This window comes from Oreochromis aureus, linkage group 22 (assembly GCF_013358895.1).
Source record: "Oreochromis aureus strain Israel breed Guangdong linkage group 22, ZZ_aureus, whole genome shotgun sequence".
Classification (NCBI taxonomy): domain Eukaryota; kingdom Metazoa; phylum Chordata; class Actinopteri; order Cichliformes; family Cichlidae; genus Oreochromis; species Oreochromis aureus.
Window position 1 is genome coordinate 11,388,356 of NC_052962.1, and position 16,753 is coordinate 11,405,108.

The 16,753-nt window shown below is 40.3% G+C and overlaps 1 protein-coding gene across 1 annotated transcript; it reads right to left on the minus strand.

Annotated features, from left to right (window-relative positions):
• Positions 1 to 450: 450 nt before the first annotated feature.
• Positions 451 to 10,474, minus strand: LOC120435746. Its single transcript, XM_039605811.1, has 6 exons — positions 10,417 to 10,474; positions 8,309 to 10,328; positions 8,073 to 8,152; positions 6,188 to 6,220; positions 1,213 to 1,267; positions 451 to 590 (listed from the first exon to the last, which is right to left on the minus strand). Exons 2-6 carry the CDS (start codon positions 10,296 to 10,298, stop codon positions 451 to 453), a joined length of 2,298 nt encoding a protein of 765 aa, XP_039461745.1. The 5' UTR covers positions 10,299 to 10,328; positions 10,417 to 10,474.
• Positions 10,475 to 16,753: the final 6,279 nt, after the last annotated feature.

A 16,753-nucleotide genomic window follows, 5' to 3' on the forward strand; every position in this document is an offset into this window, starting at 1 on the left:
CCCGGTAGAAGTAGCAGCTAGCATCGTATAGTTCTGGACGATTAGCCACTGCGCTGATGAGTTTTTCCTCCATACTGAATGAAGAATGAAGGGCTTTGGTTTGATCTGCCCCTTTGACCTGGTTACAGCCACATCACCAGGCTCCTGATCAGTTGCTGCGGCGCGATTTGACGCTGGAGTTCAAATTTTTCCAACTCGAGCGGTAGAGGCGAAACACGCGTATGCACAAAATGCAACACAAAAACTCACGCGCGTGGTTTTTTCCGCGAGTCAAACGCGCCAGACGCGGGACACTGACGCGCGTTTCACGAGTTTTGCCGTTTTCGCAATGCAAATCTGCTTCCGAATTTTCGCCGGACGCGCAATCGCGTGTCATCGCGCTTTTCCATTGACTTTACATGTAAACCTGACGCTCTGGCCACCTCTATCACGTTCGGTGTGAACACACCGTTAGAGGTGGAAGTGTCGGTGGATGGCCCAGCTGTGGACGTGGTAGTGGTGGATGGCCCAGCTGTGGATGTGGTGGTGCATGGCCCAGAGGTGGAAGTGTCGGTGGATGGCCCAGCTGTGGACGTGGTAGTGGTGGATGGCTCAGAGGAACAAGAGGAAGGTATTAGTGGAACACTTACGTGGAACTCTTGGCTGTTCCTCTGTAAACACCATCAAGTGATCGATGTTGATTTTCGGTATTTTCACACCTTGGCTGTCCAAAAGATCCACGCTTTTTCCTGCAATAGCAGCAGTCGTATAGGGGCCAATCTAACTGTCCCCCTTTCCTCTGCTGGATCCTCTTGTTCAGCCTCCACACTTTCATGCCCACTTGAAAATTTGGAATAGGTCTGCCCTTTTGTTTTTTTATGATACTTTCATTGTGTTTTTTTGCGATTTGAGATAGCAGTCTGAAGCACTTCATCAAGCTTCAGTGTTAAGTCAAATTGTTGAATGTTGTCATTGTGTTTCTTAAATTTGTAAAGTCTTAGTTCAAACTATAGGATCAAGACATTCCTTTGTCCCCCTCCCCAGCCTCTCGAGGTTCTGGGAGGAGGCTGTAGTGTTTTATCACAAGTACATCCCTTGTGAAGATTCTGTTTGATGTATGGTAAGCTTCCTGCTTTTATGATCCTTTTGGTGAGCAGGAGGTCACACAAACACACCCCCATGACACATACACACACACCTACCTACACGGGTTTCTATACATTGTAAGGACACTTTTTCCAAACCAGCCCAGGTGGTGGACTACGGGGACACCACTTTCTGCTTGCCCCTGAGAGATGCGGAATACGTCAAAAAATCTGGTTTGAGCCACAGAGCACAGATCTCACTTCAAAGTTCCTATACACGCAACACAACTAGAGATATAAGAACCTGTTTTATTGCAACCTTATTAGGACATAGATAATTAGGTGAGAAGCCCCGCCTATGAAAATATTAGACATTTTAACACCCAACAGGCTTTGTGAGGACACTGGCTATACAACACACATACCTGTCACCAAAGTATATTATAGGGCCAAAAATGAATAAGTGGGACATGGCTAAACTCATACACTACTACGTATTAAAATTAATAGTTAATACACGTGGTTTTATGACAAATCAAACATCACAAAACACAAAGACTTGAATTTGAGAACCAGCTCAATGCAATTTGCAAAGACAAACCTTATTCTTAGATTTGTATTGGGGCCATCACATATTTATAATGTGAATTCAAGGATCCACATTAAAAGGAGACATATACTCTTCTTTCTTCACAAGTTGACACAATTCCCTATAGCAGTGCTTCCCAAACTTTTTCCAGCCACGTACCCCTTGAGACATGTCAGCCTCAGCCGCGTACCCGCTGCTACGAACGAACTCTTAATTAGTGTCTAAAAATACATTGCAATACCACATGCATACAAATAAATACTGCACGATTATTTCTCACCACCAAATGAATTTATTAATATATTTTAGTAATGACAGAATTTTAATAACGAACTTTACTACTTAATATTAGCAGTGTATCAAAAGATTTATTCAAATTCACCGTTTTGTCGAGAGCATAAAGGCCAGATATGAACTTTCATTAACCATAACTATTTAATGTGATGGATGTGCTTGAGCAGAGGCACACAGCTCTTCAATGTTTGGCTCAATTTGGGAAAGGCTGAGTCTTAAATCGTTTTCCACACAAAGTCTTGCTCTGTATTTTGTTTTCATGTTTGTTAAAGCAGAAAATCCCCTTTCGCATAAGTATGTGGTGGCGAAAGGCATCAGAGTCTTGACAGGGCGCTTAGCCAGCGTGGGCTGTTCAGTGCGCAGTCCTATCCAGAAATCCACCAGGGTCTTTTGAGCGTGTTCAACTGAGTCCATGTGTGTTCATGAATGTGTCCAGCTTTTGAAAAATATCTGCGGCAGTTGTCCTTTGTTCCAGCGGTTTACAGAATAGCATGTCCTCCTTGATGGTTCCTTCATGAATGTAGCGCACATATACGAGGAGATGCGCCAGGCCAGCCACATCCGTGGACTCATCTAGCTGTATTGCATAAAATTCACTGTGGCGTATGTGCAGAAGTAGCTGCTGTAAAACATTTTCTGACATGCACTGATGCGCCGTGAGACAGTATTGTTTGATGACGGAATGGACTGTATCGTCTTTTTTGCCTTTTCCCCCAACATTGTCCCTACCATATCTAAAGCAGCAGGGAGAATGAGGTCCTCCACAATAGTGTGGGGTTTGTTGGTTTTAGCCACTCTGTAACTGACCATGTAAGATGCTTGTAGTCTGTTTTTATTCATAAGATCTGGCACTTGAATGAAGGTTTTACTTGTTGAAAGTGATTTTAGCTGTCGCTCAAAATATTCTCTTGGTTTATTTTTCAAATGGGGATGATTTATCTCTAAATGTCTGCGCAAAAGTGAAGGTTTCATTGAGTTCTGAGACAATACCTTTGCACAAATAACACAGTGGCCGGGAAAATCTACCAATATTTATACACGTGAACCCCAGCGAAACATAATTGTCATCATATTTGCGCTTCTTTGAGGAGGTTGTGTTACAGTCCGAGCTGTCATGTTTTCTCCCACGTTGATGCTCCGCATCAGACACTTCATAACTTTCCACATGACTGGCTCCTGCTATGCTAGCCGCTTGGCTAGCAACGACAGATACATCCGTGCTAGCATCCAAATCTGAGGAACACATTGTTTTTGAACAATCACCTGTGCGGTCACTGGAAAATGCATCTTTAGATATGAGCTGATCGGTTGTTGTGGCCGGTGTCTCTGTGGTAGGGCCGTTTTTTCTCGTTAACCACTTGTCCATTTTTGCGCAGCACTGAATGCTTGGAGGCAACTTTAACTGTTGGGTGTCAGTCACGCCCATGTATTTTGTTAGAGCTACTTTTGCTGAACACCAGAGGGTGGTATACAGTCATGTATTTGAGAGCCACATAAAACTGCATTAGCGCAAATTTTGGCTTTTAACATTTGTGATCCCCACTCAAACCCCGACCCTCGCGTACCCCCTACAGCCAGTTGCGTACCCCCGGGGGTACGCGTACGCTAGTTTGGGAACTACTGCCCTATAGTCTTTATGAAATGTCCAATGCTTAAGTCAAAGCAATACAGGGATAAGAGTTCCAAAGGTAACTTTTCAAACATGAATTTACAGGTCTTTTCTGTTAAAGGCTAGCAATTAGAGGTTAGATTTCCTAGTTGGTATATTATGCATTTACATTAAGCTCATATCTTCCTTAATTTATATTTAAGTTATACAACTGCTGATAAGAATTTGCTTTTAGGAACTTTTTCCCTCAATATCAGAAAGCCTCACTGAAAGACAAATATTCAGTTCCAAAAAGAAAGTGCCAGGGTTGTGCATCTTCAAAGTTTTTGAATTGGTAATTAGATACATGCTCTCAAGCACAGAAAAGGTGCTTTTCACATATCACGTACGGTCTTTAGAGACAAAATAAAAAAAAATATAACAGCCAATCTGCTGGTGAATGCTCAAGTTTATTTCCAAACAAGAACAAGTGCTTTTTGCAAACATGACATACACGTCAAACATCTGTGTATATATTTTTGTAACCTGATTAATCGTTTAGCGGCTGTTCCTCTTTTTTAGTGTTATGCCACGGTTCCTGACGAAGTCTCTCACATTTTGAACAGAGCGACTGTCTAATACAGGACGTTCAGCATTTTTACACTGTTTGATTTCTGTCACATTGGCTAGTTTCCCATTTGCAATGTGCCCACGGTAATGTCTCATGACTGCTGCAATCTCGTTGGGAGACCATGGACATTTTTGTCTCCTTCGAGGATTCTCCCCTTCTGCAACATTTCCAGGGAATGCTACAAGGAGGAGAGAAAATAAGATCAGCTTACTTTTGATTTGTTAATTATTAAGTTATTATAAAGTTACTCTTCAAAAACAATAGGGATGTAAACATCAAATCCCTTTCATGGTACACATATCAAAAAGAAATCCAGGTATTAACCACAGCATTTTTTAACTTGGTTTAAATAGCTGTGGGGCTTTAGATTTACACTGGGTTTTGGCTTTTTGCCATGTTAGATAAATACATTAAAAGCTATATTCTGATTAGCAGATCTAGCTCGTTCTTTCCCACAAAAAAATTAACGCAAAGAAAACTATTAAAGATAAAACTTCTAACTATGTGAAAGCCACAGGACACCCAATTACAAAGTGACATTAGTTCCCATCCAGTTTCAACATATCCTCCTTTATTTCTTATTTTTTCCACTTCCAATCATGCAGAATCCAGGTTCAACCCATTACTTCAGCTTTGTCCTCTGATCCTTTCACTTAGCTTGTCAAGCAAATTATTACTCATTTCCACCACTTTTATTCTCACATGATTTTGTACTGTAACAGTAACCCAGTTCAGATGTGGCATTATGAAAAGTTCTGGGTGATCAGATACTACCAATATTAATGAAAACTTTAAAGATATCCAGGATACTTTGAGGACACATTCAAGATCCAGTGATGTAAGGCACACATTTGTTTCCATTCCTCTGAAAGTCAAAACAATCTGTTCCGAAGACAATGTAGGATAGTCTACTCTGATGTCATACTCAGCAAAACTCACAGTAAACCTCTTTCTCATTTGATAAAAACTGTGAAATATGGAAGATTAAAAAACATTTTAGTTAGAAATAACTTGAGCAAAAAAAATATTCGTTTTAAAGATGTACAGATTTACAAATTAACCAACACTGAGAATAAGCTCTCATATTGTCAGTGTCAAAAAAAAAAAAAAAAAGCCTTCAATCAAAAGGTAATCTAACATGCCTATGTAGTTTTCAGATATGTTTTAAAAATATCGTTGTTTTCTAATAATTATGAACATTTGAACTGTTACTCAGGCTTTTGAAGATGATTAATAGTAAGTATTAATATGCAATATTAGTATTTAAGCTGAGTTTACTAGAGCTTTAAGTGAGCCAACTTTGAAGTCGATGTGTACTGTAAACCTACACAGACAGATCAGTATTTAAGGTTTTACTCTCACCATCCACTGGAGCACAACTTGGTTGTCACCAAGATATTACAAAATAGCGCAAACACCATCCCCACAGACACAGCGGCCAGGGAAGCACAAGAACATGACATCAAGAAGGCCCTGAGTAAACGTGGTTATTCCAGCTGGACTTTTGTCAAAGCTGGGAAGGCGCCTAGAGAACGCTCCAGCCAATCCAGGAGCGAAGAAGGACAAGAACAGCTGATACGGATTTTCTTAAAACATAACGTCTCTGTGGCTTTCAAATCCCAAAACTGAAATAAGAACTGAAACAAGAAAAATATTCTAACGCTGAACCTGAGAAGTAAATTCCTCATGCCAACTTTAAGGTCATACTGGATATTAGTCATGAACGTTTGTTTGTAAAATTCTGGCATGTCATATTGACCAAACATTAATAACAGCATCATGATATATCTGCAATACCAGAATTTGAATAAGCATTGTCTTTTCAAAGTAATCTTAACTGCATTTCCCAAACCTAGAAAGCATTTTACTAGAAATAAAACATATAAAAGCCATCTACACAGATGAAAGACGTCAAAAATCTCATCAAACGCTGTTACATAGATAACCATTTGCTAGTCTGTTGTTCAAAGAATCTGTTCAAAGATGTCTTGATATTTTAAAATGTTTTATTCTTGTGGTACCTTGTGATATGCCTTCTCCAGCCGAGTCCACATCTGTAAATAGATAAGTAAAACAAAAATATCACAAACAATATGAGTGGCTTGGTAATCATGGAAGAGCCGTCAATTTGCAGGGTGATGGATAGTTATACCGTTTGAGGTGTTTGGAGGTTCCTCTACAGGTGGCATAATACTCCTCCCTATAGTACAATGAGTATTTTAGCTCAATATAGCAGTCACATTATCTGTTCCTGTTCAGACTTTCCTTTAACACGAAAATGATTTTCACTAACAAGGAGAGAGGCACCCATAAATACAAGTAATCCTCAGGTCCATGAGAGACAGGGTACACCCTGGGCAGGTCGCCAGTCTCCCACAGGACTATTACAGAGAAAAACAACTATACGCAATCACATTCACATCAATGGGCAATTTAGAGTGACCAATTAACCTAACTCCAATGTCTTTGGACTCTGCGAGGAAGCTGAAGTATGCCGAGAGAACCCACACACACATGGAGAAAACAACTCCATGTTTGCGGACCTTGGACCCTAGTCTGATGAACTCAGGACCGTCTTTCTGTGAGGCAACAGTGATAACCACAATGCCAATGTCCTGCCTTGTCGACTGGGCAGCAAAGTCCAGTAAAGTCAGTTCATTTACACACATCTCTGGCTAGATATCTGTAGCATCACAACACAACACAAAACTATCACTGTAAGTACTATTACATTTTTTGTACCGATCTGGTTAGACCTTTCTTTAGTGACATTATTTGACAGACATCAATCTTTATGACTATGTCAAGAATAGCTTAAGCAGTGTATTAACCTCAGCCCAAAACAAATTAAGACATTTTCAATACTTGCAGTGCACATATAATCCTTACTACTACCTAGAGCAGGACAATATGACCAAAAATATTTATCACAATATACATTTGAAAATTTGCGATAACGATATAATTGACAATATAATTGACACTAGACAAAATACTTTACAACGCCACAACTTTATTAGTGCAAAAAACCCCATCAATGTATTTTCACTTAAACAAGCAGCTGCTTTTTATGTGTATTAAAGTTATATAAAAATGTAACAGTGCAAATGCAAATCCTTGCTGACAGTTTAACCAAAAAGCATTTCCAGTGGAAATTGACCGAAATATCCTCAGCATAACCATGTATAATATGCACAAAACTTAAAAAGGTTATACACACACAATACGGTAATATTATGTTGAAGCACAGTACGTATCACTCCACGAGGTGCCTGCCTACGATAGCCGTAATGCTCCGACAATCCATCAAGCGGTGCGGCTTTGTAGCTTGGCAAAGTCGTACTAAAACATTTCGAGCGCCGTGTACCACATAAAATCGTTTCCAGGTCAGTAAACTCAACCAGAATTCATACATAAGGCACACGGGATTATAAGGGGCACTGTCGATTTTCAGAAAAAATCAAAGGATTGATTTTAAGTGTGCCGTATTTTCCAAACAACACTGTAATAACGACGGCCCGCTAGCATGCTCTACCAAAAATAGTGCTTTGTTGTGTATCTGACAGACGAAAGCCAAACCAGTTCCACACCACTGAAGTTGCAGCATTTTTACAAACCAATTCTGGTTCATCCGTTTCATTCAATGATCCACTTTCGCTCTTCTCATTCTGCATCGCCGCCATGTGCGTATGTAAACAAAGGCACTGCGCATGTGCGTTTTACACAGTCTGTCGCGATATTTCATTTTCCTATCGTTGCCAACATTACACCGGTATTACCGTGAACGGTATGATATAGCCCAGCCCTACTACTACCTTTTAAATAATTGTGTATACCTGAAACATCTCACAATAGTGCATTCAACTGAATACTACATAAATATGAGTTGTTTGTTGGTGCATTTACCCATTTTTGTTGTGCTGGTGGGTATTCTTCATCCGCCTCGCCGTCTTCACTCTCACCAGAGTCTGTCAAGTCTAGTTTATCTGACAAAAAAATGTTAGGCAGCAGGTACAAACATTGCTTGTTTCTCTTAACAGCTTTAATGTAAAAGTTAGGTTATATATTAAATATAATGTGTTAAGAACACTCAAAAGCTTAAAAACTAGACTACTTAAAATACTATTACTAATTAGAAATACCTTCGATTTCAATCTCTTCCAATGTTTTGCCTTGGAGATTTCCAAGGGTCCCTTTCTCCATGGCAAGTAGTAGTTTTGATATTTTTGCCAGCTGGGTTGTAGCCTCTGGAAGTCTGTAATATTCTCTGTGGACACGAATATCATGGCCCAGAAAGTCAGCAACTTGGTCAAGCTCGTGATTTTTTAGGTTCAAGACCTGTGACAAAGTTGCCACATGTTTGCGTAGCTGTGTTGACCTAAGGAGTTCAGGACTTTGTGCACCACAGTCGTTTGCATAAATCCTGAGACAGTCCTGTCCTCTGTAAGGAGTCAAACAGTTGGGTCTTGCAAAGAGGAAGGGGTTTTCTTCCGGGACTCCACACTCTAGTCTTCTGCTTATGAGCTGCGTTAGGGCTTCAACCATGTCTGGTGATAACAGTACAGCAACCTTTCGGCCTCTTTTACCCCTAATTTCAACACGACTGAAATGTGCACACAGTTTTTGCTCAAACTTAGAGAGACCAACTGCAACATCCTTATGTAGGGCAGCTGTGTCCCTCTGAAGAAAGGCTTCCAGCGGCATCTTTGAAACCTCTCCTCCTCTTCTTCTATTGAACAAAATAATTTTTGACAGAGTTATACTGCAAAGTTCCCCATAGGCTTGTGGTGATGGATTATTTTTCAGTTTCTCAGATGCTGAATTTGCCATCTTTTCAAGATACTGGTGAAGACGCTGCACATCCTCAGTGAAAGGGAGTGTGGATGGCTTGTTAAAGTGCTTGTCACTCAGTGTTGTTAAAGCTCTGTGAGAGATAAGCTCAGACCATTTTGATGCGTACAGTTTTTTGAAAGTCTGGGTTGACTTTTCCAGCTCATTGTCTTCTGCTATCAGAGCCCGACACTGTATGATGTCACATATCTTGTGCAATGAGTGACCCAACTTTAGAGCAAGACTTGGAGTTTTATAGGAGAGCCTGTCTTCGTCAAACCCAGCCACCTGCTTGACAGCTTGGGTAAGTTTATGAAAATTTGCAGGTCTGATCGTATCCTCAAGGTTGTATATTGAATATTCCTTGCGTAGGATCAGTAGAAGTCTTCCAACTTCACGGATCTTCTGCCGAATATATTCATGTTTGGTCGGATCTTGACCATGTTTGTCGAAAAATGACTGCGCAAGCTGAAGAATGTAAAAGTCACTTTGCACAGAAGCAGAAACTTCATCATCTTTCATCACAGTTAAAAGCTTCCATACACCTCTGGATATTTGTTGACACAGTGTTGAGTCCACCATCGTGGACAAGGACAAGACTCTTTTTCTTCCAGCCTTTTCATCAGCCTCCATCGGTTTTGAGAGACATTTACGAGCATGTCGCCAGAGGTCTCTCCGAAGGTACATTCCTTGACAATACATGCACTGCACATACTGTTTCACATCATAGTTTTTCTTGGATTTACGTTTTAGTTTTAACAGTCCACTACCACTTGTTAAAACATCTGTGTTGTGTTTAAAATTACCTTTATTCCTCATTTTCTCAAGCATCTTTTTACGATATTTTGAGTTTTTTGGGAGTGCTAAAATTTGAGCAACTTCAGAATTTGTCTTCTCATGGGTCTTCAAGTGTCGGGCCAATTTTGACTGTGGTTTGTCACAATTGAAGCAATAATTTTTGGGATTTGCTGAAGACGATATGTGTGAAGACTGTGTGCTCTCAATTTCCCGAGTTCCTGTGCCAGTCTCCACAGATGCAACTTCACTCTGAACTTCTGATACTTTTTCTTGTTTACTCTCCCCACAAGTTTTCACTTGCTTCTCTGTAGTATCTGCACCTTTAGACACTGGCCCTTCAACCAAGACAATTTCTGTGCCGTCTCTGATTTTTGGAATTTCTGGCGAAAGTTCACTGCAATCCTCCACTATGAGCGTATTTAAAGGTTTTGAACGTAGGGGGGTAATTTCAGCTGAACTGTCTGAGTAACTGCTAGAATCCGGTATATATTCTTCCCCTGACATCTCTTCACTTGAACTAGTTTCTTCACTAACCTTGGAAAAAAAAAAGAACGAAAAATAAGTCTACATCATGTATTTTAAGTACTAAAATATAACAATATAAATTCTTACAATAACCTACCAGTTCAAGTCCAAGCCTTGTGCTTTTGATGTAACAAGACTTGTGCCAGATACAAGAGCACCCTAGACCAGGGGTCGGCAACCCGCGGCTCTTTAGTCCTTATAGTGCGGCTCTGCGTGGTTTGGGAAAATAAATTAGAAGTATTTAGCTGAAGTGTATTTTATTTATGTTAGTTCTTTTTTTAACTTGTAGTTCTAAATTGGAAGATTATTGTGATATTGAAATATAAAAATAAAATAATATTTTATTATTTTTTCATTGCTCAAAATAAGTCACACTCGCGGAAGCCGGTATACCCGCCGAAACGCTGTGCATTTATTGAGACTTTCAACCCCAGGTAGGCCAGTTATGGATCTTTGGATCCACATTAAGTCAGCAGCTGTTCTCCACCGTGAACTATGTTAAAAACAAACACCGCTCACGCCTCACAGATGACAGCTTACAGTCCTGCGTAAAGATGAAAGTGACTTCAGTACAGCCCGATTTGCAGGCGCTGTGCGCAGAGGTTCAGGAGCAGAAGTCCCATTGTAAACACATCACGGCAGACCCGACGATGTTTCCATGAACATGCTTTTCAGCATCTCTTTATTGACCACTTTTCACACACGGTTGCTGTACGCATACAGCCGGCTGTAGCTTTTCAGCTCACAGCCCGACACATACCAACAACAACACAACAGCATAGATAGCACAGACGTTAAGGCGGCGAGGCCTGATTCCGGGTGTCGCTCAGGTGCGTCCACCTCCCCTGCAGCGGCGCTGCAAACCATGCCCCGCCACACACATTAACCACGTAAAATACATATTTAGGCAGAATTTTGCAAATATCTATTTTTCTTTTTTCAGCAGCACAGAGCTTTTTTCCAATTATTTTTTAAAAGTCAGGTCAAGGCTCCAACAGCCCAAAGGCAATATAAGGGTGGCGGCTGACAACAGTTTTTGCTTGCTACATGGATCATTTTAGTTCATGTTGGTGTCTTTCCTTTTGTTATATTTCTTTAAGAGTTCAAAATGTGTTAATTACATAAATAAAATGTAATTTTCTCTGTAGCACTTTATGGATTTCATAAGCAACACACCTTAGTTGTTCACACAAAGCATAAAGGTAAAAAACAATATATACAGTGTTATCTTCATTTTAGATGTCAAAAAGTATTTGCGGCTCCCAGTGTTTTCTTTTGCGTGGAACCCGGGTCCAAATGGCTCTTTGGGTGTTAAAGGTTGCTGATCCCTGGTCTAGTCTGTGTCTCTGTGTTTCTTCTGCTGTCATAGTGTTTGGCCCGTGTTTGTGCATGCATGTCGTACTTCCTGTTTTACTTTGAAGGTCCGTGTCTCAGGTTAATGTATTGTGTTTTGCTTCCTTCTGTCTCGTCAGATGTAATTGTCCTCAGCTGTGTCTCCCAGCTGTTCCCTCTTTGCACGGTTCACCTTTTGTATTTATAGTGTGTGTTTGCTTTTGCTCGTCGTCGCTCCCTCTATGTTACTTGGTGTATTGCTGCGTCTCGCTGCTCTACATTCTCCGTGTCATCCCTGCTCATCATCCCCTGTATAACCTCCAGATGTTTCTCCCTGCGTGTCACTCTGTGAGTTATGGTTTCGGGTTTTGTTTTTTAGATTTTTCCCAATTTAGGTTTTCTTAGTTCTGTCCCTGCTTTTGTTTGTGTTTTCACCTCTCGGAATAAAAGCTCAGTCGCATCTCAGCCTGTGCCTGCATTTTGGGTCCTTTATTCACTAACACCACAAAGCTTGCCCCGCAAACCGTGACACTGACAGAGTGGATAATGATGTGAATCATTTTGCTGAACTCACTAAAGACCACAGTTTCAGACGCTCCTGGAATAGATTTTTACATTTAGGCTAAAAAATTACTGTGATAAACAAAAAAAAAAAAAGACAGATTGTGTGGGGTTTTTTTGTTTGTTTGTTCTTTTGTAACTATTATGCCATCAGACAGAGGTCTATGGTATGTAGAGGAAAAGCATGCCGTTACCTTCTGCCCTCTCACACTGCTGCAGATCTGGCATAACAGGAGGATGAGGTGCACTGAAAGAAATAAAAAGGTTACATTAAAATGAGCTAGCATGATGGTGACCATGGGAAACTACAAAGTATCACAACACTATCTATGAAATCCCAAAATGCAGTGTGGTGTCTGTAAGCACCAAACATGACATCTCTGCACATTTGTCTTCTGATATGTAGATACCTTGCACATACAGCCATTTCAGCCCTCTGTCACCTAGAAAAACAGGTGATTGTCAAAACAGTCATAGACAATCCAACCTCACATTAATTCTACTTAAACAAGTTTGGGACTTGCAAGAAAATTGCGCCCTAAAAAATATATTTAAAAAAAGTTTTCTTTGCAAATATAATTTGTATTGTAAAAATTATTACTAAAATGAAAGGGGGGGTTGTGTTATATGTTCTGTACGCTTTCTTGTTCTCTGTGATAATGTAAAGTTATTCATGTAAACACAAATCGAAACAGAAGCGAGTAACAAACGGACTGAAAACATTTCTTCATGAAAGGCTCGCACAAAGAAGAAGCAGCACGTACCAGAGCTTTCTAAACAGCCTTTTGTAAACACTCAGCTGAACCTCTCTGTTTGTAGTTATGACTTCTTGATGCATTCTCAATCATCCAGGAAAGTAAATCTCCAAAAGTTGATTCTGTTCATCTGGACGTAGCGTTTTGTGGGAGAAACGTTTCGTCACTCATCCAAGTGACTTCTTCAGTCTCAGCTGACTGCAGGTTTCCCCAATCTTATAAACAGTACATTTGCATAATGACTGAAACCAGCCCACTGAAGGAACAATGGGCTGTGAGGTCAGTTCCTTAATCATAATTATGCAAATTCCCATGACCATTGATCAACAATCACTGACCAAAACCCACTGATCAAAGAACACTGATCAATGGCCATGAGTACCATTCACAGAGACTTGGGGAATGGCTGCAATCACAGCGTTGTAAGATGGCGAAAGATGTACCCTTAGGCCCCCTCCTCGATTCAGAGATGGTCTTTCCCTTTTCACGTAAATGGCCTCCTTGACTCCGCGCTCAAACCAGTGTTCCTCCCTGTCCAGGATGTGTACAGGTCATATACCGGCAGCATGTGTACATCCTCATCATTGAAAGAGTTATGACTTGTTTTTTTCGCTTAATAGACGAACACTGACATCTCCTGTCCTCTCGGGTCCAGCTGTGGTAACCAGGCTGCTCACGTTGTCACGGACAATCACGGACTATCTTGTCAAAAAGATAAAGTAAAAATCGAGGAGGTGACTTTTTAATTTAAAATATGTCTATGTGTCTATATTAGTCTGTACCAGTGACACATAATTAATGGGGTTTCCCATGGCCCGAATAACAAATTTGTCCTACAGAGTTTTGATATTTCCCCCCATCTATGAAGGCAACCCAACAGCATGATGTAAACACGTTTCATGAAACAGCAATTTGTAGCTTACTTTAAAACATTTTCTCATTAAAGAACTGAGGGACGTTTAAGGAAGCTCGTGTATCTTATTATATAATCCAGAACAGACTGTGCAAGAACAGATTAGTGATCAACTGGGACAAGCATTAGGGGGATATTAGGATGTGATCTTGTGATATGTGTTGTGTATGAGAGGGAGTGCTGTGTGAATGTGTTAACCTTTGTTAACCTTTTGTTTGTTTGTCAAAGATTTGCAACCACAAAGAGGAAAGAAATAAATCCCTCACTGACTCAAATGTGTTCAAATTCCAGTCAGTGATGGTTCCAGGCTTGTGGATTGGTTTATTGATCCTGCTAGCATCTCTGGCACTGATTTCTGTTAATTTTTGCTGTGTAGCAGTGGAAACAATGAGCACTGAATTGCTTTAATGCTGAAGAGATCTAAAAACAACAGAGGGGTCAGCAAATTCTGAAGGATTCCCATCCAGTCACAGTATGTGCAGTTACATGTTTGCTGCAGACTTGAATGTGTCTCCATTTTGACTGTAATCCCAAAATTATAATTGCTAGATACTTTCCTGATCCTGTCACGATCCAAGTGAGCAGCTGGTGTTTTTCCATCCTTCCAGTGTTCCCTCAGCTCCGCCCTGGTGCAGAGCCCAGTCCACTCTCACTTACCTGCCGCTCTTTAGCTGTCAATGGGGCTGCATTTAAACCTGGCGTGGCTATCTCTTTTACATCAGTGCATCAGCTACCTATGCTTGCATCACTGCAGCCTGACCCTCATTAGTTTTGCGGCCCAGTGCCAGCCCCCCCGTTCACTTTCTCGGAAGGGTAAAACACAGATTTTCCTCGTTTCACCTGCCTGCCCTCCTGCTCACCTCGAATTCTCCACCATCTCAGGTCTGCCACTCACTCTGGGCTGCATAACAGAGCCTCATTATGATTGTTGTTGTTGATTTTTTTTTTTTTTTTTTTAATGCTTTGGGGTTTTTTCAGAAAATCTAATTGTCCAAATTGTGCACAAATATGGAATAAAACAATACTTTTGTTGCTGCCACTTTTAGAAAAAATAAAAAATTCCACTGTGTCTGAGTGAGTCTAACTTGCTTCTCTCTCCAGTGTTGAGTCCTGCCTTTGACAGCTGACTCCAATCAGCTATTAGATCAAAAGTACTTGAGGACGGCTCCATTACCAGAGAAGCTGTGTAGTGTGGGTTTTAATGTTTCTACCTGCTTGGTGGCATAAAGGTGGTTTTCCTAGGGAATCATCTATTACTGTTTCCTTTGTGATCAACTTCTAGGTATAACAGTAAAAATTATTTCTTTTGATACTGGTTTGTCTGTCTTTTTATTATTAACAAAGCCTTCTAGTTTGAAAACGTTGCCTCCTTGTTTCCCTTTGGACTCGTGTGCTCTGGATTTCTTGGGAAATAAATGTGTGGGGTTTCTTTTGTTTGTTTTTTTAATTGACTAAGATTTTGAAAATAAGGAGGAGGCCTGTAAACGGAATCTATTGTTCTTCATACTGAGCTTGTTCCTGATGGCAGAGGCAGCGAATGTTACTGGTTGAATGCCAGCTGAGCTTTTTCAACTTCTTACTTTGTACACTTTTATTATTTTGCCTGCTTTTTTTGCTGCTGGAGTAATCCTAAGCAGATATAAATTTCCTGTTGGGGGGCTGGCAGTTCACAGCTCCAGCCTTTGCCTTTCAAGCCTCTTCGAGCCAGCATGCTCCAAAAGATAGTTGGGTAGGTGTGTATTGGTTGTGTAGTGCACTGTGGGTAAATTGTTTTAAGTTCAGCTAAGGCAATTTAAAAAAAAAATACCTGAATTTGCCCTGGGCCATCATATGACAGCTTGTTAGTAATGGAATGAAAACGAATGGCTGTACTCACTTGTGAAAAAGAAGTGTAACACATCCAAATGTTATGTTCTTTTGTCCTTACAGAAATAGTGATTCCTTCAAAATGTCAGGTAAATGTCAACTTCAGGGTCGTAAAGGCAAACTACCTGCGATGCTTCTTGACAGCCCGAAGAAGGCCGAAACTAAACTGACTGTGTTCAGTATCCTGAGCGAAGAAGAGGCTGGGGAGCTAGGCCTTGGCTTTACTGGAAGATTGGCCTGTGATGTCACAAGGGACACAGTCTGTAAAGGCTCCTCGATCCTTCAAGTGCTGATATAACAAGGAAGTTAATAAATTACTATGAAAATTATAAATTTTTGTTATTATGAGACATTTCCTCTTATCTGGATTATTGGTTTAATATGATAACAGAGTCTTCGCAAAATCCAAGAAAACCTGAAACGGGAACTTTAGTCTGTTGACAAAGTTAATACCTTTGGTCCTTCAGCAGTGGATTCTGTTATTTCTTTCCTTAGTGAGAAAATGGATCACCTCTCTTAAATTATGAAACTTGTTGAATATTTTTTGCTGTCAGTCATCTGTAAAACAGAATCAGTAAAAATGTTCACTGTTGTTTTAACTTTGTATTGAGGTAACTGTTGAGCAAAATCTTTGGTTCCTAATCCACACAATATTACATAAGTGACATTACATATCGCACAAATGTGGCAAAGAAAGAAATGAATCACATATGAGTCAGTATAAATGTATATGTGTCACACTCTTGGGTTTCAGTTAATTTCCTGTTTTATTTTGTGAGTCTTGGTATGTTTACACTGTTGTCATTTTTATTTCCTCTTTGTCTTGCCTTATTAGTGTTACTCTATTGAGTCAGTCTTATGTATTAACCATCAGATAATTACTCACTTTGAGTTTTCATATGCTCCTCATTTGGATTGGTGTCTGACTCCCCATGCTTGAGTTGTGCCTGTCTATTGTATTAAAGATTTAGATGTTTGGACTTGTGTGCCTATTAGGATTAGGATCA

Coding starts and splice junctions, on each gene's coding strand:
- LOC120435746 (XM_039605811.1), bottom strand. CDS start 10,298: ATGTCAGGGGAAGAATATATACCGGATTCTAGCAGTTACTCAGACAGT. Junction 8,153..8,308: donor GGAAGAGATTGAAATCGAAG/GTATTTCTAATT, acceptor TTTTTTTGTCAG/ATAAACTAGACTTGACAGAC. Junction 6,221..8,072: donor CACCAGCACAACAAAAATGG/GTAAATGCACCA, acceptor ATCTATTTACAG/ATGTGGACTCGGCTGGAGAA.